This window comes from Vespula pensylvanica, chromosome 1 (assembly GCF_014466175.1).
Source record: "Vespula pensylvanica isolate Volc-1 chromosome 1, ASM1446617v1, whole genome shotgun sequence".
In the NCBI taxonomy this organism is placed as follows: Eukaryota; Metazoa; Arthropoda; class Insecta; order Hymenoptera; family Vespidae; genus Vespula; species Vespula pensylvanica.
In genome coordinates this window covers 5,217,909-5,245,167 of record NC_057685.1, presented here as the reverse complement: position 1 = coordinate 5,245,167, position 27,259 = coordinate 5,217,909, and the positions used below count along the sequence as shown (strand labels likewise).

The following is a 27,259-nucleotide window of genomic DNA, read 5'->3' as shown; positions in this document are numbered from 1 at the left end:
AATAGAGTTTCATTGAAGTGCTCTCTTCCCTTTTCCGGGTAGGTAGGTCGACATCAAACGGATTCATAAATTTTCGTCTAATCTCGATTGATTAGAAAAAAATTTTTGATTCGTTTCGCGATTGATTTTGTTTCCTTTTTCAAATTATAATAATTTTTATTGGATATATAATAATAATGATTCTATATTATGGTTCTAATTGGTTCTAGAATAATTTATATTAATAGTAGAGTCTTAGCCCGTGGGTCTCCACATGCAGCAACCTCCATGCGGTGAGACCTGGAAATCGATATTAGTTGCGATATATAATAAATATAAATAACGCAAGTACTATCGAGCTAATGGCTGCATTTAAATTCAATCAAAGTTTACTATGTTTCATAATGATTTTTTCTATCTTTTCATAATGTCCATTTCTTTAATAGACTTATAAATAGATTGTTTCATTATTTAATGTATTCATTATTATATCTGTTTTGAAGTTATATACATATATGCAATATAATATTTTTTTATTGTTATAATAATTTATATTTTTTATTAAAGATCACGTCTAAGGTTTCAGATGATTAAGAGAACTCGGATTGAGAATACAGTTTGCTGAAGTCTAATCGTAGACTAATGCATAAGAGAAGACGACGTGACAGAGACAGCTAACTATATTACACAACTAATTGGACAAATAACTAAATTGCAAGTGTTGATTCGTGCTTTATCTCGTTATATAATTAATAGTGCATTAATAAAAGAAACTATACATTCCTAGTCGTCCTGTGAGAACTGCGATGTGTACTTGTTGAAATACAAAGCAAAATTGAATTAATAATTGTCAAAGTCGGTCGAAGGTCCGATTGTGTTGTGTGGCCAAGTATTCCCATTTCGCAATTTAATTCTAAAATAAGATAAATTGTATAAAACATTATAAAAACGAGTGATGTAGAAATATACTTGCATGAACTTTTAGTTATTACTTGCAGGAAACGCATCCTGTGAGAACTTTGATTTTCACTCGTCGGAATACAAAGTCACACTAATACAATAACTGTTATTCTATGCAATATATATTTGTTTAAATTCTATAAAGCTTTTATACATAAACGAATGAAATTCTTATCATCGGAATACATTTTTTAAATTAGTTCAAACAATTACCGGTAGATGATACTTCAAAACGATATAGATGGGGCTGCATACTCTAGCAGTAAATAATGTATGATTGATTTTGTGAGATTTATTCAATGCATAAAGTATTGGTTATATTAGAATGTAAATTTCATAATTGTGTATTTATTATAAATTCATATAATTAATATAATCGTTTATAAAATTATTTGTTGTAGATTTAAAAAAATATATTTAAGATGTACTATAGAAGACGTAAATTTCATCTCATTTTTGGAATTTCTGCAAGCATTACAGCGTATTGTGTTAATCTTATGCCACATACAATATTTCTTGATAAATTGGAGAATACTGTTGCCTTTTATCGGTATGTAAAGATATTTATTTTAGGGGTATAAATTACAGAAACCGTAATCCAAGTTTATTGATTTGATAAAATATTACGTTGATTTATAGTCGTGGCGTAAGACTACGTATAAATAATAAAGTGAAAGAACTATGTAAAGAGGTAATGGATGACTTAAAACTTCCCGAAAATACTCAGTCTCTCATAAAACCATTTTACGTTTTTGGTTTTCAACCTTTTCAAGCTGGGACATTAAATAAAATGTTTGGAGGAATTATTGGTATTCCTTCAAATTTCTTATTTCATGATACTGCTGATGCAGCAGTTGAGAAATTAATTATAAATAATAAAGAACTTGATCGAATGAGAGAAGAAGCAAATGATTTATTTAATAGTTTAGTACTTTCGAAAAATGCACAAAAATATGTAATAGCACGTGAAATTTTAAAAATCATGAGTAATGAGGTATATTTGTCTGCAGGTAGTTTATCTTGTATTGTCATTATCATGACATCAATTTATAGTAATATAACACATAAATTTAATTTATATGAGAAAAAAGCATCATATCGTCGTATATTGTATTTATTTTTTACATTAGTTGGGTGTGCTTTTTGGGTTGCATTTAAAGATGCTGTACGTTGTCGTATTGATGCTAGTATCGATGAAAATATATCACAGTTAGGTTTAAATTATATAGAAGGAGGAAAGGAATATTATGAAAAAGAACTGAAAAAAAATATTGCATTGAGATCACTTATGGAAAAGGATGGAGAAAAATGTTATCACATTGATGGAAATGAAAAACGTTGGGGATTTATGTCACTTCCTCTTTCTGAGAGAAAACGCTTTTTTGAATCAATACACTTAAAACTATAAAATATTCTATATGAGACACATTTCTTACTTTAAAACATTATATATACATATTATATAAATATCTTTTAATACAATATTGAACGAATTTAGTAAGAAATATTTAATTAATTAAAATTGTTAATTTTTCATAATTATATTAAATAAAATAATACAATGTTTATATACAATTATTATCATTATTTCATTTCTTAACTTATAATTAAATTGCTATGTACTTTAGTTATATATTATTATATAATAATCTTGTTACAGAAACAATTCTCTATGTTAACAAGATTAAAAATTTTTTATAAAAGCTACTACAAATTTACATTCGAACTTAACTTATTAAATGGATAGATAAATTACTTTTTTGTGAAATATTTCCTTTATATACCATTTACTTATAACTGTGCTTATTTCTATCAAATATTAATGCTAAAGTATATATCAACTGCAATTACAAAAAAAAAATTAATTTATACAAACAGAGCTATGTTTATATATAAGTAACAAAAGATCATTTTTTAAATGGTTTGTTAAGCTAACATAGTTCTTGATCTCATGATATTACTTAATTATATTATATATTTTTAGTCATCTTACATTATTGTATTCTATGTAAGGCCAAGTGATCCAAGCTGAAAAATGATTATGTATAATTATTATACTATATGAAAATTTGTAATCGTTTTAATCTATATATGTGATATTTAATTTATTGTTACCAGTGTTAATTTGTCTTCTTCTTTTTTAAGTATTTTTGCTGTTTGTTCTTGATCAAATTTTACAACTGCAGCAATTACTTTAGCAAGCACCATTGTTTCTTTTCCCATCATATATTCATATAAAATATTTCTAAGATATTCTATTTCTGTTGAGTCTTCTAAAGTTTCATGCCTTAATTTTACTAATTTCCTGAGTTCAGCCAATTCACGACTTTGTGATGCCAATGTTTGTTGAAATGTATGAAATGAACCAGTATTTGACTGTATTGCAGCCATTGCTATACAAGAAGTATTTTCCAATTCCTATAGAAATAATATATAAAATAAAATTAAACGCTATTTAAAGTACAATGTATTAACATGTTACCACTAAAAATAATGTTACCTCTGTTGCTGTGTCAATTTTTGTGTCAAGCTAAAATAGGAATGAAAGAAAAATTAGAAAACAAAAGCAAAACTTAAAGAATATATATAAGAAAAAAAAATGTAAAAAAACATATGTAATCAGCAAATGAAAATATAGTAAAATAAATGACATAGGTGCTTTAAATAACCTTTAGCAACAGATTGGCAAAAATATTAAATTAGATGAAACTATAACAACTGTATATTTATACCTTTCTTTCATTTTTCCATTCTCTTGTCAATTCTTTGATTTCTTCTTCATGTTTAGCCTCTAATCTGTCACTTCTTTGTTGTAAAATAGTTTTCCACTTTTGTTCAATTTCTCTGAGCTCATTTACATGTTCTTTCCTAATAGATGCAATATTTTCTGTTAAAACTTTTATCTCATTTTCTTTTTCTGTTGTCAACTTTTTATTCTCCAAAATAAGATTTTCAAGTTGTTCTGATTTTGTTGTTAATTCAACTTGAAAATCTTTTAATTGCTCTTTGTATTGTTGTAAAAGATTGGATTCATAACTTTGTTGATAATCTATATAAATTGAACATTTATATATATATATATATATATATTTATATTTGGTTATTTTCTTTAAAAATATAAATATAATATTAGCTTACCAAATCGTTTTTCCAGTGCTGACTGTAATTCCTCTTCTTTATCTTGTAATTGAGCTTGAAATTCTTTGACTAATTGTTTTAATCTGATATTTTGTTCTTCTTCATGCATTTTTAATTCTTCCTTTAATTGATCAGTTTGATTTTTTAATTGATTATTGATCATATACATTTGTGATTCTTTAGCATGAAATGTTATTATTGCTTCGTCTAAATCAGCTTCTAGTTTTTTGTTTTCTTCTTGTAATCTATTACTTTCTTCTACGAGATTTTGTTCTACCGTTTTATTATCTGTTGTTTGTAATTTGCTATCAAGTTTATCTTTCAAATCAGTTAATGATTCTATTTGTAATTTTAATTCGTTAATTTCTTCTTCTTTTGCTTTCATTGTAGTTTTTAATGTATCTATTTCTATTATTTTTTTCTCAAGTTCATTTGTACTTAAAAGTTTTAATTTTTCATTTTCTTGTAACAAATTTTCTTCTTTTACTTCCAATAATTTTAATTTTGACTTTTCCTGTTCCATAATATTTTCTATCCTTGCCATTAAATGCTTGTTTTCAACATCCAGTTTTAAAACTGTAGAAGCTGACAAGTTTGCAAGGTGTTCATCCAAAATAAGTTCTCCATTTTTTAGTTTCTCCAATTGAAAGCTTGTTAGCGTTTCATTAATATGTTTAAATGGAGTTTTGTTCAAGTTTCTAGCTTTTAAATCTGTTAGTTGCTCTTCTAGTTTTATTACATTGTCAGAAAGTATATTTTTTTCTTCTTGCAATGACTGCATATCTTTTAAAGCTAGATCTAATGCAGTACTTTTATCACATAACTGTTGAGTTTGTTCTTCAAATTCTTGTTTTGTTTTCTGCAATTCTTTATTACGTTCTTGTAATATTTTAGTTTGAGAATCCACTTTTGTATTCGTTTCTTGCAATTGATTTTTTATGCATTTTAACTCTTCATTTTGCACGTTCAATGTTTGCTTATAAGAGTCAATATCTTTTTGTAATTTTTTTATATCACATAGAAGGTCTTCTTTATTTTTTTGATATTCTAATACCTTTTCATTCAATGTTTCTTTCATTTTATTAAGTTTTTCATGAGATTGTATAAGTTCAGATTGTTTTACGTTTAAATTTGTATTTTCTTCATAAATTTGATCTCTAATTGACTTTAATTGTACCAATTCAGCATTTATTAATTCATTTTCAGTTTTCAGTGTCTCTAATTGATGATTTTCATTTTTTAATGCTTCTATTTCTTTTGATAATGTTTCTATTGTTTGTGACATATTTAGATTTTCAGTTCTAAACTCATCAAGTGCTACAGTTAAATCTTGTATTCTTTTTTCACTATATAGTAAGTTCTTGTCTTGCTGTTCTTTAATCGCTTCTAATTTATTCAATTGGGCATCTTTTGTATCAATCATTTGTTGTAAGATATTATTTGAACTATTTAATTTCATAGTTTCTTCCATGTGATCTTTATTTGTATTTTGATAAATTTTCTCCAATTCTGCATTTTTTTTAGCATACTCTTCAACTAATTTCGCATGATCTTGAAGTTTGATTTGTAAATCAACCATTTCTGATTCTTTTCTTAATATTTTCTCATGAAGTTCATTCATTTCAATATCATTTTTAGTATTATTATTGTGTAAAAATAAAATCTTGGATTTTAAATGTTCTAATTCTTCTTGCAGCAAATTACATTCTGATTTCTTATCTTCTAATGTCTTTATTACGTTCGTTGCATCTTCATACTTCTTTTTCAAGTCTATCATTCCTTTTTCTAAATGTCCTATTTCATTTTCTTTTTTCTTTTCCATTAAAACTTGCATTTGCTGCAGATCATGTATTTTGAAATTCAGATTATCAATTTCAGTTATAAATCTGTTAATTTCAATGTTCGATTTGTTATGGCTTTCAGCTTCCAGTTTCTTCATATGTTCTACTTTCGTCTTGTATTCTTTTAGCTCGCACTCTAAAACAGTTTTTTGCTGTTTAATCTTTGTTAACTCTGTTTCTACTTCCATCAATTTATTAATTTTTTGTTCGGAAGTTCTCAATTTCGTATGTAAAATTTCTACTTCTTTTTTAATGTTTTCTTTCTCCATTAAAATGTCCTGTAAATAAAAGTTTAAACTATTTATCTTATTGTTATGATCTTGGAATATTTCGTTAACATTATTTCTTAAGTACGTGCAATCTTCTTTAAGTTTTTCTGTATTTGTTTTAAAACATAAGAGTTTATTTGTAAAGGATATCTTTTCTTTATTAAGTAAATCTATTTTAGAAGTTTTTACATCTACTTGTTGAGTTAATTCACTAATTGTATCTTTATAATATTTCAATTTATTATGAAGTTCAATTAATTCTGCTTCCTTGTTTCCTATTGTATTTTGTAATTTAGTTATTTCGTTTTCATTAGATAATTGATCATTAAGTTTTTTTATTTCTAGATCTTGTATTGATAATTTGTTATTAGCTTTTTCCAACATTGATGCATATTCTTGTATTTTCAAATTGAAAGTTTCACATACTTGATCTCTGTCTGATAAAGCATATCTCATATTTTCTAATTCTTTATCAAGACTTTGTACTGTCATTTGCAATTTTTCAATAGTTGTTTCAGCTTCTTTTTTTCTTTCATCTGTAATAATTATTTGTGCATCATGTTCTTTCTTTAATTCTACATATTTAATCTTTAAGTTTGAAAGTTCATTTTGAAATTTTTCTGTGTCACATTGATATTCTTTAGATAGTGTTTGGGTTTCCTGTAAAGTTACTTTTACTTTTTGTAATTCTGCTTCCTTTTCTGTTAAATCATGTTTCAGTTTGTCCAACATTTCATTTTCATTTACAGCATCACTTTCTTTTGATATATTATGACTTTCTATACTTTCTGCATAACCTGTAATTTATTTCCAGGCAAATTATTATATTTAACAAATTGTATAAATTCTGTTATTTTAAAAAATTTACCTTTTAATGTATCTTGAATGTTATCCTTTTGATCTGCATCCAAATTTTGTATATTATATTGTATTTTCAACTGTTCTAATTCTGTTTTATATTTCTCAACAATTTCGGTTAAATTTTCTTTATTTTCCATTGTATGTTTTAAATCAAATTGAAGCTGTTTTATTTGCTCCTCTTTACCTTCAAGTTCTCTATGAATTGAAAGTTTATTTTCAGCCAGAGATATTACAGATTCTTCTTCGCGCCTTTTTAAAGTGTTCACTTGTTCTGTTAAATTCGAAACTTCATCTCGTGCTATACTTAATTCTTTCTGCAAAATTTCTGCATTTTCTAAACTAGAAGATTTTAGAGCTTCATAATCACGTTTTAATATATTGTTTTCCTCCAATATTTCCTTATATTTTTTGACTAAGTTTTCACCTCGTTTTAAAGTATTCTTATACTTTACTACAACTGTTTCTAATTTAATTAATTTATTTTTAAGTTGCGTATTTTCAGCTACTAATGTAGAGTTATCGTCTGCATTGTCAGTTAATTCTTTTTTTGGTTCCATAACATTAGCAGTACTATTATGTCCTTCGTCGCTATCTAGTAGCATTAAGTTTTCTGTAGGTGGTATATTTCCTTGAAGAAGTTTAATCTGCAATAAGTACTTCATTATAGAATGTATACAAAGTACTATTATGTTTTGAAAAAATACATAACATATATATATATATATATATATATATATATATAATATACTCTTAATAATTTTGTATATTTTTTCACTTATAAATATAAGAAAAATCCTTCAAAATGTATTACCTTTGTATTTAATGTATCTATAATATGATTTTTTTCTTCAATATCATTTCTTAATACTTCTTCTAAATGTGCTTTTGCTTGTTGTTCTAATTGGCATTGTTCTTTTAAATCTCCAACTCTTCTTAATACATTATCTTGTGTTTCTACCAAAACAGATTCTAATTTTGTTTTAACTCGTTCTAGATCTTGATAATGTTTTACCAAATCTGTATATCGTCCACGATATTTATGGTATTTTGCTTGAACTTTTTTATATGCCAAATACAATTGATCTTTTGTAACTCTATCAAGTTGTGTATTAATGTCATCATCTACTTCAGTGGCAGATTGATCTATATCAGACTAAAAATAAAATAATCATATTTGCTTGAATATATTATTTATGCAATTTATACTACTTTTAATAATAGATATTAATATATACCTGTATGTGATATAAATTCTTAGGGCTTTCATAAAGTGGAAATAAAGAAGTGACATCACTGGTTACACTGTTCACAGATGATCTTCTGGATACATCTACTGAATTTGATAAAGGTGGTACAAGTTCAACATTTTGAAATGTGTTCTTTACGGAATTATTCTTGACAGTGTCTATAAGCATAGTATATGATATATATTTACGATATCATATAGTTGTCTAAATAATAAATTAAGTAGCAATTGTAAACCATATACATATATATATATAGATATATATATAAAAAAAAAAACACTTTCTTATTACCATAAAGTTTTTATCTCATGCTATAAACTTATAATTCTTATAAAAAAGTAAAAATGAGAATGTATACCATCCGTTTTTTTGGTTAAGTCATTACTTTCTACTGTCATTGGTAATTCTTGTATGGAACTATTAGACTGAGCTGGAGATATAACTGCCTAGAAAAAGAATTATTTTATATGTAAAGAATATTTTGCATTAGATTTAAACAGAAAATTAATTAAAATGCAAAACCTGCGCCATTTGCTGCATACTCGCTTGCAATCTGGCAGGCGATTGTTTCATCTCTTCGGCAAGTTTATCTTTAAATTTTTTAAACATTTTGTATTAATTTGTATATTACAATTCTTATCAATATAACTTAATTTTCATAAATCCATTGAGGTGTTTATATCGGATTACGTGGTTGATACTGTCATCACTTCATTGGTGCAACCTAATCTGACCTGATCTGACCTGAGCCAGTGACATTTCTAGTTTTCATTAAAACGACATCTTTTCCTTAAGTCACTATTCACAACCTGTGCAATTTGTAATATTTATCATATTTTAATATTATGATGTTAACAAATCTTATATAACAATCTTATATATATATTTTTTAATTTAAATATAATAAAAATACTTTGTGTTTTTCACTACATAAAATAAGAAATTTATCTTTCTTTTTTCATTACATTGACCAATTATCATTAAAATTTAGAGATAAAAAGAAGTACATATTAACAGATACAGAGAATTAATCATGCGTGGTTGGTAATAGTGTCAAATTCAACAAAACTTTGTGTGTGACTGTAGTAAACAAACGAAACTTAAATGTGGAACGTTACATTCATGGATTAAAAGAAAACAGTATAAATTTTTAGTAATTATTGGGGTAGATCGAATTTATGTATGTATATATGTATGTATATTCACTGATTTTTTTTTTTTTTAAAGCAAGAAATAACAATGTTCATAACTAAAATATGAAAAATATTAATTTCACATGAGTTAATCTTATTCAATAAGTATAAAACTTATACAAAAACCTTATTTAATAACTATAAAATATATAAAAATGAAACTGTGATATAGTGGTTATGAAATATTGATAGCACACAAAATACGTTTTTTATTACATTAATAATATTGACTGTGCCAAAGTGATATTATTTATAAAGTCAAAATGGATCAAATGCTACCAAGTCCTGGCTTCAGTATACCTAGCATTGGTACTCCTTTACATCAGCCAGAAGAGGATCAACAAATATTACCAAATGCATTGCAACAGCAACAGCAACAACAGCAGCAGCAACCACAACAATATCAATTACAACAATTACATTCTATGAGTCCAAATGTACAGAGCAATATGCTTATGATTACAACACCACAAAAAACGATGCATACTTATGCACCAACTCCGTCTTTTGCTACACCTCAGAGTCTTATGCAGCCACAAACACCAGTAATTAAACAAATAAGATAAATTAAAATTAAGGGCTATATATAATGAACTAAAACGATATTGTCAGAAAGAAAAAGAATTTAAATACCTTATAATTTTACAGCAAAATATGATGTCTCCCTTAGGACAACCAAATAATCCTATTGCACCATCATCTATAGGACCGTCTACACCTGGGCCTATGACACCTATGACTCCTGCATCAGCAGATCCTGGTATTTTACCACAATTACAGTATGTATTTAATTACCATTTTTTAATATGATAACGAAGAATATAATATTTTTATAATACCTTAGGAATATTGTGTCCACTGTAAATCTAAGTTGTAAATTAGATTTAAAAAAAATTGCATTACACGCTAGAAATGCAGAATACAATCCAAAAAGATTTGCAGCAGTTATTATGCGTATACGAGAACCTAGGACAACAGCTCTTATATTTAGTAGTGGGAAAATGGTCTGTACAGGTGCAAAAAGTGAAGAAGATTCTCGTTTAGCAGCAAGAAAATATGCAAGAATTATTCAAAAATTAGGTTTTCCAGTTAGTATTCTGTTAATTACTACATAATAAATATTTTCATTAAAATATTTTCATTAAATTAGGTGTTTAATTCTTTCGTTGTGCATCTAGGCAAAGTTCCTGGATTTTAAGATACAAAATATGGTAGGCAGTTGCGATGTCAAATTTCCTATTAGGCTAGAAGGTTTAGTACTTACACATGGACAATTCTCTTCTTATGAACCTGAATTATTCCCTGGTTTAATATATAGAATGGTTAAACCACGAATAGTGTTACTTATATTTGTATCTGGTAAAGTTGTGCTTACAGGTAAGTAACAATTTCTCCTTGAAACACTTATAAAATTTTTTTTAAATAAAAATCCTTTATTATTTCATAATTATGTAGGTGCCAAGGTTCGACAAGAAATTTATGAAGCCTTTGACAATATTTATCCTATTCTAAAAAGTTTTACAAAGAAGTGACAACATTTATTCATATTCATTATTATCCAGTAAACAACTTAAATAATTTTTTTTTTACTGAAAATCATTATTTTTTGTTGCAGTATTGCTAATGAATTTAATACAAAGCATTTTTCAATAGGAACTATTGATTAAACATGACAATTTTGATTAATATTAATTCTTAATCAAATTTACATTTGAGTTCAAGATTATAATAGTTTTCTTACAAAAAAAAATTTCCTTACAAAATTTTTCTTAAATTATATCCCATATATAGTCATTGTAAAAAGTTTTATTTTAAATATTAAGTCATGTAAAAAAAAATGATACGTTTAGATATATAATTATATTAATAATTTTTGCAAAAATTGTTAAGGTAGTAATGAAAATAATTTAAGTAGTTAAGAAATACATGTTATAAATATTTATATGTTTTATAAATATTTATATGACAATATGTTATAAATATTTTTATAATAATTCAAAGATTTTCTACCATTTTTTTTTTTTTTTTTTTTTGTATTAATTAATTTGAAGTTGTTTGACAATCTGTGAAAGCATCTAAGAACAATAAGTCGTAAGAAATATTATCTTTACATTTTATGTTTTTACTTTATTTCCGTATCATACATATATATGCTTCAAATTTTTCAATAATAATGATGCAATGATATTACCTCGATATATAAATAACTTTTAAAACAGTGAATTTTTTGATGATGCTGTGCCTTGTTTAAGAAGAAACCTTAAATTGATAATTCTAAACTTAATACGATATATTACAATAATACTAAAATGTTGTATAAATCTATAATGCAAATATCTTTAATGATTAGATTAAATTATATTACCTCATAGTTAAACTAGATTAGTAAGTAATGCAATTGAAAGCCAAGGGACAACAAAATTGTTACATACATAAACTAAAATATCTATTGTATACAAATGTTTATATTTAATTATAATAAAAGAAGTTTACATTTCTGGAATATGCTGATCTCAATTTATTAAGATTAAGTTATTCTTCGATCTTTTTTTTATCACTATCTATAAATTGTTCCGCATTTGCATCTAAGATTATTTTTCTGTAAGTAGGATATCAATTTGAAAAATTATATAAATTGATTATAATATTTAATATCTAATCGTTAATATCAACACCAACCTTTGTATAATGTCATACAAACTTTCTTTAATTGCTTCACGCACGATATCTATCGTTTCTCTTTCATCAATTGGGAGAACATTTTCAATATATTTCATAATTTGCTCAATACATGCTTGAATTTCTTCAATGTTACTAATATTTGTGAAGGCTGATACAATGTCTTCAAACATTTCTTGTTTTAATTGCTTTGCTTGTTCTGTTCCCAAGAAGGACTCTATGACTCGTGAGATCAAATAGTGAATCTATTATTCATATTTTATTATATATATATATATATATATATATATATATATATATATATATATATATATATATATATACATAACAGTTTTAAATATAATGCATAATATTTAAAAAATAATACAAACCAAAGTTGCCAAGTTACTTTCTTTAACATCTGATGATGACATAGTTATTTCATAATTGTTCGAGTTTACTACAAAAATACATTTTTATACACAATGTTAAAATTTATTTTATATCTTATAATAATTTAAAATAAGAGGTAAATTGTACGTACAAAACATAAAATTGTTTTTACCTATATTAGTTGTGAATTTATTTAGTTCACTTTCATGTTTATATTCATTCAAATTTTTCTTATAATTAGATTTATGATAAATAGGAGGTAATGCTCCTGACTTCATACTAAGATTTTTTATATCAGCAAGAAATAGCTCTTTCTGTTCTTTTTGACTAGCAAGAATGGTCTCTAACTTCACTATATCTAGCTTGTACTGCAATTCTATTTGTAACATATCTTCCTAAAATTATAAAAAAGAATTTAAGTATGTATTCAAGTTTCTTATACAATATAAAAATGTTTCAATCATGCTTGCTTCAGATATGGGAACTTGTTTTAAAACTTTTCTAAGAGCTAACTGCTCTTCCTCTAGGATAGTTAAAAAACTTAATTTTTCTGTATTATCTTGGATAAGTTTCCCTAGCTCCATTACTTGTTCACTATATTTTTCTTTAATACCTACAAAACGTAATTATTATATAGTGATCTTTTTAAGTTAATTGTAGAATTTTCATTTCTAAAAAATTTATTCACATTTCAGTTGTTCTTCATATGATTTCATAATTTCAGATAAATCACTTTTAATATTATAGACCATTCTTTGTAATACTGCTTCATACATAGCTGTTAATGATATCGTTTGGCCAAATTTCTTTTTCATCTCTTCTTTTATTTTATTTTTCAAATTTTTGATTTCATTCTTCATATGCTTACAATCAATTTTCATTCTACATAGATGGACTTTATTGGTTCTGTAATTTGTATTATCATATATAATTAGTCCTATTCATATAAAATCAATAATTGAAATCATAATATTAATTTCTATATTATATAAAATTTTTTATTACGTACTTTTGTTTAGCATATAAGTTGAATGTTTCTTGTTGTAATTCTCCTACCCTATCATGTAAATGAGATAATCTTGTTTTATCAAATACAATAGATTCTTGTATACTTGATACAGTATAAGAATTAATAAAATGTTGTAATTGATGAAATTTAAGAATTATTGTCACATCTATATCATTCAATTTGTTTTGTTTTTCCAACTGTAATAAAATAACTATAGATGCATAAATGATCATTTTTATAATATAGTTGTTTTTCATATTATTATATTACCATAAATTTTTCCAATTCGTCAACATTCGTTTTAAGTAAATCTTTGAAGGTTTTTAATTTTTTGGTATCCATCTCTACTTCCTTCTGTAACTTTTCTATTGTTTTATTTTCCTCTTTAATCTCATATTCACATTCATAACGTTTTTCTCTCATAACAAATGCCATATCATATAATGCTTTGTCACATCCTACAGGGCATATACTCTCATCAAAATAAATATATCCAATATCTTTACTGTCAGTGCTTCCTTCTTCATCTTCTTCAGAAGTTGTTTCAGTCGTTGTAGTGCTTGATGTCTCATCATCTACAAAATAAAAATAATGTAATTTGAAAATTTTCAACATTTTTATTACATGTATTTTTTAAGTTTTATTTGTATTTTTTAAATAATTTATTTACCATCAAGCTCCTTTGGTAATTTGTATGTTTTTTTAAATATTTTACGCAAAAAGTTTTGAAATTTATTACTTTGGATACTTGTCATGTATTCATAAGCAATATCTTGTATTGATTCTTGCAATTTAATAATATTTTTCTTTTTGCGTTCTATTTTATTATTAGTTACATGTATCTGATAAAAAGTAACAAGAAATGTTAAAGCGATGTTTTATCATTACCAAAATCATTATAAAAATAAAAAGAGAATTTTAAATAGTATGAAATTTTTTGTTTATCTTAACCTTTTGTATTATAGCAGCTTCTTCTTCTAATTTCTCATCAACATTTTTTCTCAATAAAGTTTCTTTTGCTTCGTATTCTCTCAATATGATATATTCTTGATGAAGTGTTAGCAAATGCAAGTTCATATATATACTTTCTGCAACAATGTCAAGTCTTTCTTGTTCTAATTCATCCAATTGTTTATCGAAGTCTTTGTAAGTATTTTCAATATATCGTAAAATACAATCTTGTTCATAAATTTTACGTAACATACGAGAATGTTTCATTTCACGTTCCCATAGTGTTTCACCATGATCAGCAGAATTCAATCCTTGTAATAATTTTGGATGAACAATTGACCTTGTTTTAATTCTTCTCTCAGATGTATCTGGCTCTAGAAAACTAAATTCCTCATTTACCTCCGTCATTTTTCTTTCTAATAATAAAACTTCATATTCCTCTTCTATTAAGTCAGTCATTGAATCAGGAATTTCATATATAGATATTGATTCTTTGTAATATTTTGCTTGCTCCGTGATTGATACATATTTTTCAAACTATGTAAAATTTTATATCAGTATATTTATTTAGTTTAATTACTAGGTATGATATATCATAATTTTCTACATACTTGCAAATTTTCTTCAGGGAATTCAATATCATTGTCAGTTATAGGTAAATTAGGTAAAGTTTTTATATTATGTTTTGGTATTTCTGCATGAATTTTCTTTAATGTTTTAATTAATTGCAAAATTTTTGAATACAAATTTTGCTTTTCTCCTCTAACTTTTTTTAATTTTGTATTGAAATTATCACGTAGATAATGAAGCTATATCATTAATATGTAATCATGTTTGTTATTATGTTTGTTAAATAAATTATTAATAAGAAGAAATGTTTCTATTATCATAAAAACACAATTACATATTTTATGATTAATATACTTACCCTCTTTTTGCAATCTAGATATTGCTTGTATTTAATCATTGTTAAGTTTTCTATCTGATTTTGTACTTCTAATTTTGGTGAATCTTTTAGATTATATACGCCAATCGTTTGTTTTGCCAATTTAATAGCTGCTATATCATCTGGATGTTTGATATTAGGATCCAATTCTTTTTTTGGCATTAAGTTCCACTATAAAAAATATATAATGTGTAAAATAATATTTTTGATTATCTTATGATAATTTTCATACAGATATCATAATTTTTTACAAACTTCTTTTTGACGTTCTTCCAATTTTGCTCTCCATGTTTTATATTTTTCTAACATATGAATTATTTGTGTGCTTAGCTTATGCTCTATGCCAGAGAGATTAAGACTTTTTAGAAAGCTTTCTGCACCTTTTATTTTTTGTTCTTCTTGTTCTTCAATTTCTTCTGTTGTCAATTCCTTTCCTTTTTTTCTATAAGTATAAGTTAAGAATATAGTATATTTTTTCATATGTGTATATATATATATAAAATTAGTTAATGCATCTGTTTAGATAATCAAAAGATGATGCATATACACATACACACACTACCCCTCTTTATATAAATACTATTTATTAAAGTATATATAAAATTACATCATTAATTTTTTGCTTTTTTCAATGCAATTTATGACTTCTGTGTAAATATTTTCAAAGTTACTATCCAGTTTATGTTCTCGTATCGAGTGTACCATCGTATCTGGCTTTCTAAATTTATAATAAAATAATTAGTAATATATCTTCTTTTAATAATGATATTATAACATTAATAATTTTTAAAAATATAAATATATATTCTTACAGTATTCTACAAACAGCAAAAGGTATACACGTAATAGGTTCAATAAAGTGATCCATTAGCTTTTTTAAGGCAAGTGTACTCTTTTCAATTTGAAATGCTTCCTTTCTGTGTATTAAATCCATTTGCATTTTCAAATGGTTATTCAAATCGGCAGTGATTCGTGGATCTAATTCAAAATTTTCATGTGGAATTTGCTGTGATTTTAATAGATTTCGATTCCTACATTCCATTGAAATAAAAAGTATTACTTTTTCCATTTCTATTTAAATTACAAACAATGATATTACATACCTATCTACTATTTTCGTATATTTTGCAGTTAATTCATGTAATATCTTAAGAGTTTTTTCTTTTTTCTCTTTCGCTAAAGCTACAACTTTGTCATGTTCTGTTTTTACAATAATGTCTTCAAGAGTAGGATGTTCAGGTTCTTCTATATCTTCCACATCATGTATACCATCCAACTGCATTTAAATGATTATAAATAAACAATTCATTTATATATTATATTGAAATAAATTTAGATCAAAACGTTACCGATCGCACAGGTACGCTTGGTTGTGGTATATCTATTTTTTCATCAGGTGTGTCATCATTGATTTTATAAGAAAAAAGATTTCCATCATGTCCGCATGTAAGAAGTATCGTATGATCATAACTAAGTAACATTTTTGGTATGTATCCGTTGTAATTGTCATGCATAGGTAAAATCCAATAATCTGAAAGATCTGTATGATCTTCTGGATTAATTTTACAAACTCTGATTTCACCACATTCCATACCCAAAAACAAATATTTTCCCTGTTTACTACGGTAAAGGAAACATCATGCTGATGTATTTACTTTCACATTCATACTAATTTTTATTATAATAAATTTCTATTATTTCTTTAACCTACTATGAAAGACAACTTCTTATTTCTGTATCATCTCCATCACAGATTATAGTAGATTTAATTGGTTCTGGTTTTATAACTTTGCTTTTTTCTGGTACTGGATATTCATACATGTACCCCGCATCAAAACCAGCCATTGATAACCACACTGTTTCTTGATTGGTATATCGAATCATTAAAATTTTGTTTGGTATTTCTGGGATGTAAATTTTTGGAAGAGGTGGATCCTCTTCAGAGTCCACTATAAAAATGAAACAAGTTAATGATATATCATTTTGAAAAATATCAAATTAATGGGTAAAATTAGTTACTAAGGAAAGATTCTTCATCAATTTCAATGCCAGGATTTGCTTCTCTTATTCTTTCCATTTCTTCGCGTTTCTTTGCTATTTTTATCATTTTTTTATTTTCAATCTCTTTTTTGAGTATATCTATTCTTATAGCTGATTTTACAGAATGAAACTTAAATAGAGCAGGCTTAGAAAGTGTAAGTTCATAACTAGTTTTAACATATGCTTGTGGTGATTGTGGTAATTGAATTTCTCCCCAATCTCCCCTCATACATCCAATCAATAATGTTGATTCCTAAAAAGTATTTTTATTTAAAAAATTATACTTATATATATATATATATATATATATATATATATATATAAATACTGAATATGAACAAAGAAAGATGTTAATATTAACATGTTTCGGTTTCCAAGTCATACAAGTTATCCCTGAAGGCATTTTAATATAACCAATTGGCTGAAGAGTAGGGTAAGTAGAAGTAGTAGAAATATTAAATACAAATATAGTGGAATCATCACTACCTGTTACTAATAAACTGAAACAATAGGCATCTGCATTATTTCTCTTTATCACGATTAATTAATGAATATTATAAATGTATTATGTAATATTGTAGTGTACCTGTATGATGGATTCATTGACATTACATTAATAGATTGTGAATGTGGTTTCAAAACTTGAACTAATCTAGTGAAGTTTTCTTTTATATTGTTACGTTCATTAGCAGTTAATACTGCTACAATAACCATACGAATAACACCACTATCAAAAGCACATATAAGTGCAGATCCAGTTGCATCGATCTGAAAAATAAAATTAATAAGAAAGAACTCATTTTTACTTGAAAGTAGGTAATAAAATTATGGATTATTTATTTATTTTATATTACAGTAAATAAAAAATAACTTACTTTACATGGAAACCATATAACTTGTTTACCAGGATCACGAAAATGATAAATAAGAATTAATTTTTTTTCTGCATAATTATAAATATGTAAACGACCATCTATACCAATAGTTGCAACAAATGGTCCCCATTGTGCAACATCCATATCACTTATAGCTCCTGCATGACAAGTAAATATCTTTTGTGATACTTCTGGTTCTTTAAAAGTGTTTAAGTCTATTAGCCATAAACCACCATTGCCATCCTATGTATTTTTTATATTAAAAATAAAATTTTTTCTTTCTATATAAATCAATTTCTATGTGATAATATAAAATTCTTGAGGAAAAGATAGAGAGAGAGAGAAGTTATAAATAATTTACCTGAGCATACCAAAAAGTATTGTCAGGATCATTTGGCTCTTGTTTTTGTATACCCATTAGCATTGCATTTTTTTTTAAATCTTTGGTTTCATTCTCAGTGATACAGAACTCATAAATTGGTTGAATTTCAAGGAATGGATCTTCTGGTTCTGGATTTGCCAAATCTATAGTTTCATAAAACCAAACACGTATAAAACCATCCATTCCTACAAATATAAGTGACAAGTATAATTGAATTATACTAAAATAATACAATTGATCATTATATAATGGAATTTTTATCTACCAACAGTAAAGAGCTCTGCATTGATATATTCAAATTGTACAATAGGTTTTGTATGACAAAATGCTTTATTTTTTTTAGAAATTTCAAATTTAATTAAATCTTCATCCCACAATAAAATATTACCCCATTCACAACCTGATAGTACCTATAACTTAAAAAATAAAATGATAATACTGAAACAGTATAAAAATAAAGATGTAAATATTATAATTATACCTTTTTATCAGGCATTTGAAAAGCTCCAATAATATCTGAAATTTCAGTTCTTCCAAATCTACCAGATCCACTTTTAAGTTTAAGACCAGTAAAAGTTTGAGCCATTCTCCAAAATTTAATATGTCCTGAACCACATGAAATTAAACTGCCAGGTACAAAAGTAGAAAACATTACATTAAAAACACTCTGAGAGTGGGATTTACATTGCAATAAAATCTTGGATTCTTGCCACTTCCAAATTGTAATAAAATAATCTGGATTTCCTCCTTGTGAAACTAATAATAATCCATCTGAACTAAAGTGTAATAGAGATGTCAAATTTGTTAAATGCTTGAATCTTTTAATCAAATTGTTAAATATAAAAATACACATAATGAATATATATTTTTTTATCACTATTACCTATAATGTAAATGAGAATATTGTCTTTTTGTACCACCAAAGAGGCATGTTATGATTTCCATGCTTGGCCAATTATAAATAATTATTGGAGGATCAATTCCATTTTCACCGATAGCAATATGATTAAATGTTGGATTTTTCTGCATAAAAAAAAAAAATAAGACTAAATTTTCTAGTTCCCACATAAGATTTAAATTAAAAGCAATACATACAATTATATGTCCAATTCCACCTCCTGTGGCACCTCGCCTAAACCATATTTTTTTCGTAGGTACATCTAAAAAGTGGATTATATTACCAGAAGCAAAAATAATTGTATTTGGATCGGCTACACAAAAATTAAAATACTTCTGGCAATCATATGAAAAAGAATAACTATTGAGTAGTGTTAAGGAATTAAGAAAATAAATACAGAATAAATCAAAGTCATAGTTTGAAGTCTCATGGAAGGATACTCAAACTCTAAAATATTTATAGGTACTGTTCCGTTTTTTACACGAAACGGCTTTGAAATATGTGTTTCCACATCGTAATATTTTTGCTCATCTTCGGATATCGTTTTATCATTATTTTCTTGATCTTCTGGAAAATTTTCTAACGCATCGATCTCATCGTCCGTATCGACCATAATGATTGTTAATAAATCTTTGCTTCCTAAGTCTTATATTAAACGAATCTATTAAAAAACACTTTCGTGATTCTAAATAATTATGAGTAACCATGTTAACGCTTTGTGTTCCAAACACATTGAAGTTTGAATATATTATACGTAAATTAAGAGAAATTAATATCTCATGAATATTCTTTGTTATATGATCAATACAATATTAAAGAGAAGATGGAAATACAAAATCTAATTTATTTTATTAAATTTCAGATTCTATATTTTGGAAATGCTATCATTAATTTTAAATATTGAAAATTTGCGGTCAAGTTTGGAACCAATCGCGCCAACGTGGGTCCTACCTAACCTATTCAAATGAAAGAAGGTAATGCTTTTAAACTAAATATAAAAATATTCTCTTAACTCCCTTTATAATCTAATTTAAAGTGTGAATACACTTTCAATAGCTTTATATGATTTTCTATTATATCACAATCTGTAATCATTATACTATAAAAAAGTTATAACTTTATGAAACAAAAAACGTACGAATCGAATTTATATACTATTGAGATTGAATTTTAATTTGAGGACATCGAAATTATTTCAATCACATTCTATATTCCTACCATAATTTTGATTTAAGAAGAAAAGATTTATTTCCGATTTTTCTAACTAATTTTAAAAATTACTTGATTTTAAAAATACTTTGAGCTTCTTAATCTTGTAATCTTTGAGCTTTTTAATTTCCTAATTTTCAAAACTTAATTTTCTTTAAAAAGTTAACACATTTATTATAATTAATCATATCTTGGGATAAAGTTAAATCAAAATAATTTCTGATTGAAAATATGTAAAAGTTGATTAAAGGAATGCGATAATATAAAAATTTCGTTTGAATGTTACATCGATCGCTTTGGTCTTATACATTAAAAGCAAGAGAAATCGATACTACCATGGGATCTATTTGTCTTATCGAAACTTGAAGAAGAATCCTTCCACATTTTATCTAATCGAAAGATTTTACGTTTCACGATTTTTAAACTTATTAAGAGAGTTGCTATGTTTATTGGTGACGTATGGTCACGTGTCCAAATTATCGAAGACACGATTTGTTAAAATTTCGCGCGAAAAATCATAACGCGGTGTGGCATAAGGAATTCACCAATAAGACAGCGACGGAGATCTTTGCGAGAGCTAGCGAATGTGGATTGGTTATATTCTATCTTGTTTTTTTAAATACATTCTTTCTTCTTTTGTTATTATAAATCAGTATCATCATATATAATGTAAGATGTATATGAGGTGTATAATATTTAGTATATATTTTTGTCAGCAATGATTATAATCATAATTCTTAAATTCAACTTTGACGAACAAGATCTTATTTTTAAAGACTTTGGATGTTAGTATTAAAATCGTTGATGTAAACTATTACAAAATCAAGGGCGATGACAGTCTTAATGGTCATACGTTATAAAATGCGATTCGTTGATTGGTCAATATAAAACGATACGAAATGATAAGATTACGTAGAAAATATTCAATGTGAAGTAAATTGTTAAAAATCTATCTGATAAGAATAACTTGACCAATCACAATGTTATTAAATTGCTGCTCTTGACAACATATTGTTTAATATTATTAATTCAACTAATTATATCATTCTCAATCAAATTTACAATGCACATCGATCATCTATTTTCAAATTAAAGTTCGTGAAGTTATGTGTGTGTACAATGTGTTTTATTTTTGGATAGATAACTATACAAAATTAAACTTTGTCGGTATTTATTGTAGCCTGATTAAAAAGGAAAAAAATATAAACTATACAACTTATTAATACGAAAAATTAAGAATGTGTAACGATTTCTTACCAGAGTCCGTAAATGCATTTTTGGACGATGTTGAAACTACTACGTGTTTACCAATACTCGTGATTATCGTAATTTGCACCTTACAATTTATATTCAATCACGTTATTGATGTTGGATATGTACTTTATCAAACTATACAAGAAAGATCAGATAACAAAGAATTTGATTGTGGAGATCAGACTAATTTAATATCTAAATTCAAAGGTCTATTACATATCATTTTCACTGTATGTAATTATGTATGTTTTTTTTTTTTTTAATAATATATTTTATAATTTTGAACATTTTTTTCAAATAATATATATTAATATACAAAGAATATATATATATATATAACATATATTTGAATATCTATATTATTTGTATATAATAGAAAGGTAAATTATTATTTTAGAAAGAATCAAGTTCTTAAATTTAACATTCTTTTATATTTTTAGAGATGTTAAACAATTTAATATTTAAAAAACATACAGGATCAAATTCAAAGGCCAATTCGAATTCATGTTATAGAAGAAATAATAAAACGGATCATTATTAAGAGGAAGAATTGGATTATTGAGATCAAGATGTTACAGAAATTACACTATATGTATTCAATAGTATAATTGGTAAGATTTTTATAATTTCATAATATAGAAAATTCGCAAAAAATATTTGTATAACTTTGAATAATGCATGAATTAATTAACAAAGTATATTAAAAATAACAAATATAAACGTTAGAGATTAATTTGCAAAGAAATCATATAAAGGAGCTTGAAATAATTATAAAAAATATATTTTGAAAGAGGAATGTATATTTTTCTTTACATTTAACGCAAGAAAAAACATATCCAATTATTTTTGATATTTCACATCATAAGAGATGTCATATTAATGCATTTTGTTAATCCATAGCAACTTTCAGAGTTGACTGTCACATTTAATAAATTGTTAAATATTTATTTGATAATCATATTTATATGAATAGCAGGTGCATTATTGCACATTGAATTAAAAAGCTATAAGGGAAATGTCACCATTTTACAATAATCTATTTGAAAAGTAGTACTTCAATAATTTTGTAGTCTGTACATGTATATGTTGAAGTTGTTGTTATACAGCATATGTATTAGTATTTACAATTAATTATACAGGATTATTTGTGCAAGCATAGTTTTATCATTTCTTTAATGTTTTTATATTTTCTTTATTACATAAATATTTTTTTTTTTTTTTTTTTTTTTTTTTTTTAATTATACGAAAGTAATCGTTTGAGAAACACAATAACATAAATTTTGATATGCTGTAAACATATGCCTTATTCTTCAGTCAATATTGTATATCAGAGATTTATTTAGTCAATTATAAATGAACAAAGTTGGGAAAGAATATTACTAAAAGATCTATCGGTGCAAGATTTCGAATATAATTAAAAGAATTTTAAATTAATTTTATAAATAAAAAAAATCTTAATTTGTGCTCATAAATTTTTAGTGACGTGATCTCGATTCTTTTCATATTTGAATACCTTGATTTCCATGCGCATTAAATTATAGACATAGATAATATTTCTGATTTATATATTTTATCATTATATCAGTTTTGAATGAATGTTGTCGAACGATTCATATCACTCTATAGAAGGCATCCTTTTATCAACCAGAGTATTAGCAGTTGTCATTTTGTATATTCTGATTAGCCTTTTCTTGTTGTACTATGTGATTAGATATTTGATATCAGGAAATTAGCAAGAGGCAAAAGTATTTTCTTACTTTCATCTTTCCATTTGTTAGATTAAAAAACTGTGTATTCAGTCGTTAGAGCGTACGAAAGTTTTTACATTATCAATACCCTGAGTACATGATTATTGTATGATAACTGAGCATTTTTTAATTAAAGTATCCCGTAAGTTTTGTCTGTGTAGTCTATACTTGTAATCAATGAGTTTCTGATATTGGTATATATTATAAAAGAACATTTTCTCATTAGAATCGTTTCATTAATTTCTGTTTCGTATTTATTTTCTTTTCACGTTTTAGCTAATTCTGTTTATATTTTCTAACCAAATACATATCAAACCATTTATTTTTATTCATTTATTTTTTCTTTTTACGTAGAGATATAACGAATTCGTACTCTCACTTAAAGTAAATGTCCTTCACATTCGTCGTCTCATCTTCCTTTCTTTCTTCTCCTTTTCCACATTCTTTTCATTCATCACATGAAGGTATTATCGATGCTAGATAAATTTTTTCTATTGGATGCCGATCCGGCACAATTAACACCTTCATCTTCAAACGTAACCATTTTTTCTCGACTTCTTGTTGTAGTATTGGAAGCATCCAATAGACGTCCTTGATTTGTTGCCGATGAATTGGTTGTAAGGCCAGAAGCTGGTGGTGTGATTACGGAAGAAGGTCGTAGAGCTGATGTGGGAGGTAAAGGTGCTACCGCGATATCGGTAACTACAGTAGCAGCTAAATTAAACTCGCTAACGCTTCTCGGTACAAAATATTCGAAATGTAGAGAACTTTCTTGTTGGCGATGTTGATGATGATGTTGATGATGATATTGAGGCGATAAACAGCTACGTCTCGTTGGATGACCACGTTGAAATATCTGAGATGTCGACATATTTTTTTCTGTAGATGTCTTTTTGCGTGGCAAAGAATGATGACCGGGTGACAATTTCATGGCAGTACTCGACGGGTGGGCCAGGAGTTTCCCGTCATTAGGGATCCTGGCCTGGTGTTGTCAGGATGACGGCACCGTGGACATGGCGATCGCTTCTTCTTCTTGTTCCGACAATCTTGAATCACTGGTACCTCCTCCGTCGTCGAGTTCGGCTTTGATTCCAGGTGTGGTCCCTATTACGAACAAGGACAGTAGAAAATAAATTGAGCAATATACATGTTGAATAGATGATAGTGGGGTAACACACAACAGCTGTATTTATTCAGATTGTTACTAGCCCAGTAGACAGCACAGGATATCCTGAAGATATTTTCATTTTCGAAACATTTGAAATATTTTCATCGATTGTTAGCGATCAGGGCTCCTCAAATAAATTTATTATTTATTGACAAATACAAAATTGACAAATACTTTCTACCGATACCGTAAACATATTAATGGGATATCCGATATCTTGTTATCGATTTTACACGAGATTTTATACGATTAATTACTTTTAATTACAATCTCGTTTAAAGGGCTTCATAAATTTTATTTTTTTCAACGAATTCCATATATATATATATATATATATATATATATATATATATATATATATATATAAAGTGACACGTTAGTTTACAGTTGGCACGAAACGATGCTACTTCGTATCGGTCAATTAAAAACGTTTTGCTCTTTCATAGAAGCCGAACGTTATAGACGAAAATTCATTTCAAAAGGTCTCTCTACTCGTTCCCCATTGAATCTGCCTTCGTCAGGGATACCTGTACCACCAATAGGGCCGACCACCACACCCGATGACATGCCACAGGTTCTACCGAAGACCCTGACCACGCGTACCACCTCCTCCTGGACGAGGTTGAAGCACATGGCTATCAGGCCCATTCCAGCGAGTATATACAACGAGCAGGCACACAGGCTGAGTTCTTTCAGGGTAGTCGATGGTGCGTTGCGTCCAATCGGCATCAGATCTCCGAATCCGATGGTTCCGAGACTCGTGAAGCAGAAATAACCACCTTCTAGAAGACTCCAACCCTCCAAACGATTGAACATCACTGCACCGCCGCATATGTATAGCAGCATTATTACCAAGCACAAACTAATGGGTATTCTCACAGAATACGTTTCCATCATATACGCCGGTGATGAGGTCGAGGATGGCGACAACGAGCACGGTTGCAAATGGCGTTTACCATTGCCTGCCATCGTATCCTGATAATACAAACGTTTTCACGTAAATCGATTTAGGAAAAAACGCCGATCGCCGTGAAGTACTACTTAAATTTTACCTGAAGTGCGGTCGTCGAACTAGTAGTAGCATGCAAGAGGCCTTCGCTACCACAGTCGAGTAAAATGGCACTGTTCGTACCTCGTGTCCCAAGATCGTCGCAGGAACTGTCGCGGCTAGTTGAATAATAATTCCCCGTCTTTGTTTCTATATGATTATCGTAACGGTAGGATTTGCTCATGATACCACCGACTGGCGGCGGAGGTGGTGGTGGTTGTTGTTTTTTAATGCAATTTCGTGGAATGCACATGCGACCGTACAAACGTCGGAAACTTCTAGCAAGAACGTCGCCCACTGTGCTTAGATAAACCAACATAAGAGGTATACCAGCTAGAGCGTAGATTATGGTAATTAGGCGACCCCAGACTGTACGTGGAGTTATATTACCGTATCCTAGAAACCAAAGTGGTTAATTATATATTGCACAGTTTCTGTCTCATACTGATACTTTATACTATTTTCACGAAGAACCTATGGTATATACCTATGGTAGTAATGAGCGTTAGGGAATAAAGCAAACTGCCACTGAACGTCCATCGTCGTTTATCCATTTCGCTATCTCGTGATTGATGAGTTGGTTCGTAAGGTGACGTACGCCTTAAACCACGCGAAAGATTTTCTTGAAACTCAAGAATTTCTTTCGCTGCTAGTCGCGTCCAATTCTCCTTGTAAAGAATATTCAAATCTTCGGTTATACTCCAAAGTCTTTCGACTGTCCTTGCCCTTAAGTCTGTGGCGCTATTTTCGTCCTCCAACGTTGAAAGACCGTAAGATCCTTCCTCGCTCTTGGGAATTTTCGATGATACGTCTGTCAAAGACTCCTACAAAAAACGCAACGATGTCATCGAATATTATTGAAAGGTCCTTTTATCTCTTATCTCTTAGATCGAAATACTTTTTGATTTGTTTTCTTACCGATTTAAGGCCACCCTCTAACGCCATAAAAGCGAAAGCACCAAGCAGGGTGTAACCAAGAACGAGAACGCAAACACCAAGGCTGGCTAATAATCCTGGTGTGTTCGTTGAAGTGGATGTGCTGCAGCTACAGCAACAACAAAGCAATTCAGCACCTCGTACCGAATTGCTGATTCTTAGGGAATCGGTGTTCCCCCCATTTCGTCCGGGACAACATCTCGGTGCCCTTTGGTAATAGTCGCCGGTGTTTTGCATCATTATGCCGCCTAATTGC

The 27,259-nt window shown here is 27.3% G+C and overlaps 6 protein-coding genes and 1 long non-coding RNA gene across 13 annotated transcripts; 3 read left to right on the top strand and 4 right to left on the bottom strand.

Annotated features, from left to right (window-relative positions):
• The first annotated feature begins 1,169 nt into the window (after positions 1–1,169).
• On the top strand, positions 1,170–2,443 carry LOC122627180 (transmembrane protein 177). 2 transcript variants are annotated; one of them, XM_043808120.1, is made up of 3 exons: positions 1,170–1,266; positions 1,341–1,489; positions 1,579–2,443. In XM_043808120.1, exons 2-3 carry the CDS (start codon positions 1,362–1,364, stop codon positions 2,345–2,347), a joined length of 897 nt encoding a protein of 298 aa, XP_043664055.1. In that variant the 5' UTR covers positions 1,170–1,266; positions 1,341–1,361; the 3' UTR covers positions 2,348–2,443. The 2 variants fall into 2 exon arrangements, with proteins under 2 accessions (XP_043664055.1, XP_043664065.1); XM_043808130.1 differs by having other exon boundaries at positions 1,212–1,247.
• Positions 2,444–2,534: 91 nt separating this feature from the next.
• Positions 2,535–9,053, bottom strand: LOC122627165 (golgin subfamily A member 4-like). Of its 4 annotated transcripts, XM_043808093.1 has the most exons (10): positions 8,818–9,047; positions 8,654–8,741; positions 8,284–8,453; positions 7,860–8,201; positions 7,056–7,692; positions 4,078–6,984; positions 3,672–3,988; positions 3,440–3,469; positions 3,055–3,357; positions 2,535–2,967 (listed from the first exon to the last, which is right to left on the bottom strand). In XM_043808093.1, the coding sequence occupies exons 1-10, from the start codon at positions 8,902–8,904 to the stop codon at positions 2,944–2,946; spliced, it is 4,905 nt and encodes a 1,634-aa protein (XP_043664028.1). In that variant the 5' UTR covers positions 8,905–9,047; the 3' UTR covers positions 2,535–2,943. The 4 variants fall into 4 exon arrangements, 2 of the variants coding, with proteins under 2 accessions (XP_043664028.1, XP_043664038.1); XM_043808103.1 differs by lacking the exon at positions 3,440–3,469 and having other exon boundaries at positions 8,818–9,048; XR_006326803.1 differs by lacking the exons at positions 2,535–2,967; positions 3,440–3,469 and having other exon boundaries at positions 3,216–3,357; positions 3,672–3,807; positions 8,818–9,053.
• A 152-nt stretch (positions 9,054–9,205) lies between these two features.
• On the top strand, positions 9,206–11,286 carry LOC122630940 (TATA-box-binding protein). 2 transcript variants are annotated; one of them, XM_043816020.1, is made up of 5 exons: positions 9,206–10,033; positions 10,137–10,267; positions 10,399–10,576; positions 10,667–10,865; positions 10,944–11,286. In XM_043816020.1, exons 1-5 carry the CDS (start codon positions 9,752–9,754, stop codon positions 11,018–11,020), a joined length of 867 nt encoding a protein of 288 aa, XP_043671955.1. In that variant the 5' UTR covers positions 9,206–9,751; the 3' UTR covers positions 11,021–11,286. The 2 variants fall into 2 exon arrangements, with proteins under 2 accessions (XP_043671955.1, XP_043671946.1); XM_043816011.1 differs by having other exon boundaries at positions 9,210–10,033; positions 10,333–10,576.
• Positions 11,287–11,933: 647 nt separating this feature from the next.
• LOC122637720 (cilia- and flagella-associated protein 44) lies at positions 11,934–20,507 on the bottom strand. The gene is made up of 28 exons (XM_043830057.1): positions 20,081–20,507; positions 19,838–20,000; positions 19,626–19,765; positions 19,224–19,518; positions 19,008–19,152; positions 18,722–18,927; positions 18,361–18,603; positions 18,072–18,253; positions 17,847–17,985; positions 17,465–17,738; positions 17,157–17,394; positions 16,795–17,065; positions 16,549–16,721; positions 16,258–16,476; positions 16,053–16,163; positions 15,701–15,887; positions 15,428–15,616; positions 15,111–15,308; positions 14,500–15,036; positions 14,219–14,390; positions 13,819–14,123; positions 13,549–13,745; positions 13,228–13,445; positions 13,010–13,152; positions 12,712–12,934; positions 12,539–12,606; positions 12,168–12,412; positions 11,934–12,087 (listed from the first exon to the last, which is right to left on the bottom strand). The coding sequence occupies exons 1-28, from the start codon at positions 20,251–20,253 to the stop codon at positions 12,021–12,023; spliced, it is 5,721 nt and encodes a 1,906-aa protein (XP_043685992.1). The 5' UTR covers positions 20,254–20,507; the 3' UTR covers positions 11,934–12,020.
• LOC122637730 lies at positions 17,822–22,664 on the top strand. Its single transcript, XR_006329292.1, has 4 exons — positions 17,822–17,918; positions 19,897–20,102; positions 20,503–20,614; positions 22,580–22,664. It is a non-coding gene; the product is annotated as an uncharacterized LOC122637730 (long non-coding RNA).
• Positions 22,665–22,883: 219 nt separating this feature from the next.
• LOC122637707 lies at positions 22,884–24,782 on the bottom strand. The gene has a single exon (XM_043830034.1). It carries the CDS (start codon positions 24,780–24,782, stop codon positions 24,306–24,308), a length of 477 nt encoding a protein of 158 aa, XP_043685969.1. The 3' UTR covers positions 22,884–24,305.
• Positions 24,779–27,253, bottom strand: LOC122637672 (potassium channel subfamily K member 18-like). 2 transcript variants are annotated; one of them, XM_043829980.1, is made up of 5 exons: positions 26,986–27,253; positions 26,555–26,891; positions 26,072–26,463; positions 25,623–25,994; positions 24,779–24,955 (listed from the first exon to the last, which is right to left on the bottom strand). In XM_043829980.1, exons 1-5 carry the CDS (start codon positions 27,241–27,243, stop codon positions 24,779–24,781), a joined length of 1,536 nt encoding a protein of 511 aa, XP_043685915.1. In that variant the 5' UTR covers positions 27,244–27,253. The 2 variants fall into 2 exon arrangements, with proteins under 2 accessions (XP_043685915.1, XP_043685907.1); XM_043829972.1 differs by having other exon boundaries at positions 24,821–24,955; positions 25,547–25,994.
• Between the last annotated feature and the right edge of the window lie 6 nt (positions 27,254–27,259).

Excerpts from the sequence above, each read along its gene's own strand:
- LOC122627180 (XM_043808120.1), top strand. The coding sequence starts at position 1,362 with ATGTACTATAGAAGACGTAAATTTCATCTCATTTTTGGAATTTCTGCA. Across the intron at positions 1,490-1,578 it reads AATACTGTTGCCTTTTATCG|TCGTGGCGTAAGACTACGTA; the intron begins GTATGTAAAGAT and ends GTTGATTTATAG.
- LOC122627165 (XM_043808093.1), bottom strand. The coding sequence starts at position 8,904 with ATGTTTAAAAAATTTAAAGATAAACTTGCCGAAGAGATGAAACAATCG. Across the intron at positions 3,470-3,671 it reads AATGGAAAAATGAAAGAAAG|CTTGACACAAAAATTGACAC; the intron begins GTATAAATATAC and ends TTCCTATTTTAG. Across the intron at positions 3,358-3,439 it reads AAATTGACACAGCAACAGAG|GAATTGGAAAATACTTCTTG; the intron begins GTAACATTATTT and ends TTATTTCTATAG.
- LOC122630940 (XM_043816011.1), top strand. The coding sequence starts at position 9,752 with ATGGATCAAATGCTACCAAGTCCTGGCTTCAGTATACCTAGCATTGGT. Across the intron at positions 10,034-10,136 it reads TTATGCAGCCACAAACACCA|CAAAATATGATGTCTCCCTT; the intron begins GTAATTAAACAA and ends ATAATTTTACAG. Across the intron at positions 10,268-10,332 it reads GGTATTTTACCACAATTACA|GAATATTGTGTCCACTGTAA; the intron begins GTATGTATTTAA and ends ATAATACCTTAG.
- LOC122637720 (XM_043830057.1), bottom strand. The coding sequence starts at position 20,253 with ATGGTCGATACGGACGATGAGATCGATGCGTTAGAAAATTTTCCAGAA. Across the intron at positions 19,519-19,625 it reads TATTCTCATTTACATTATAG|TTCAGATGGATTATTATTAG; the intron begins GTAATAGTGATA and ends ATTACACTTTAG. Across the intron at positions 19,153-19,223 it reads TTCAAATGCCTGATAAAAAG|GTACTATCAGGTTGTGAATG; the intron begins GTATAATTATAA and ends TTTAAGTTATAG.
- LOC122637707 (XM_043830034.1), bottom strand. The coding sequence starts at position 24,782 with ATGAAATTGTCACCCGGTCATCATTCTTTGCCACGCAAAAAGACATCT.
- LOC122637672 (XM_043829972.1), bottom strand. The coding sequence starts at position 27,243 with ATGATGCAAAACACCGGCGACTATTACCAAAGGGCACCGAGATGTTGT. Across the intron at positions 26,892-26,985 it reads TAGAGGGTGGCCTTAAATCG|GAGTCTTTGACAGACGTATC; the intron begins GTAAGAAAACAA and ends CGTTTTTTGTAG. Across the intron at positions 26,464-26,554 it reads AACGCTCATTACTACCATAG|GATACGGTAATATAACTCCA; the intron begins GTATATACCATA and ends TTTGGTTTCTAG.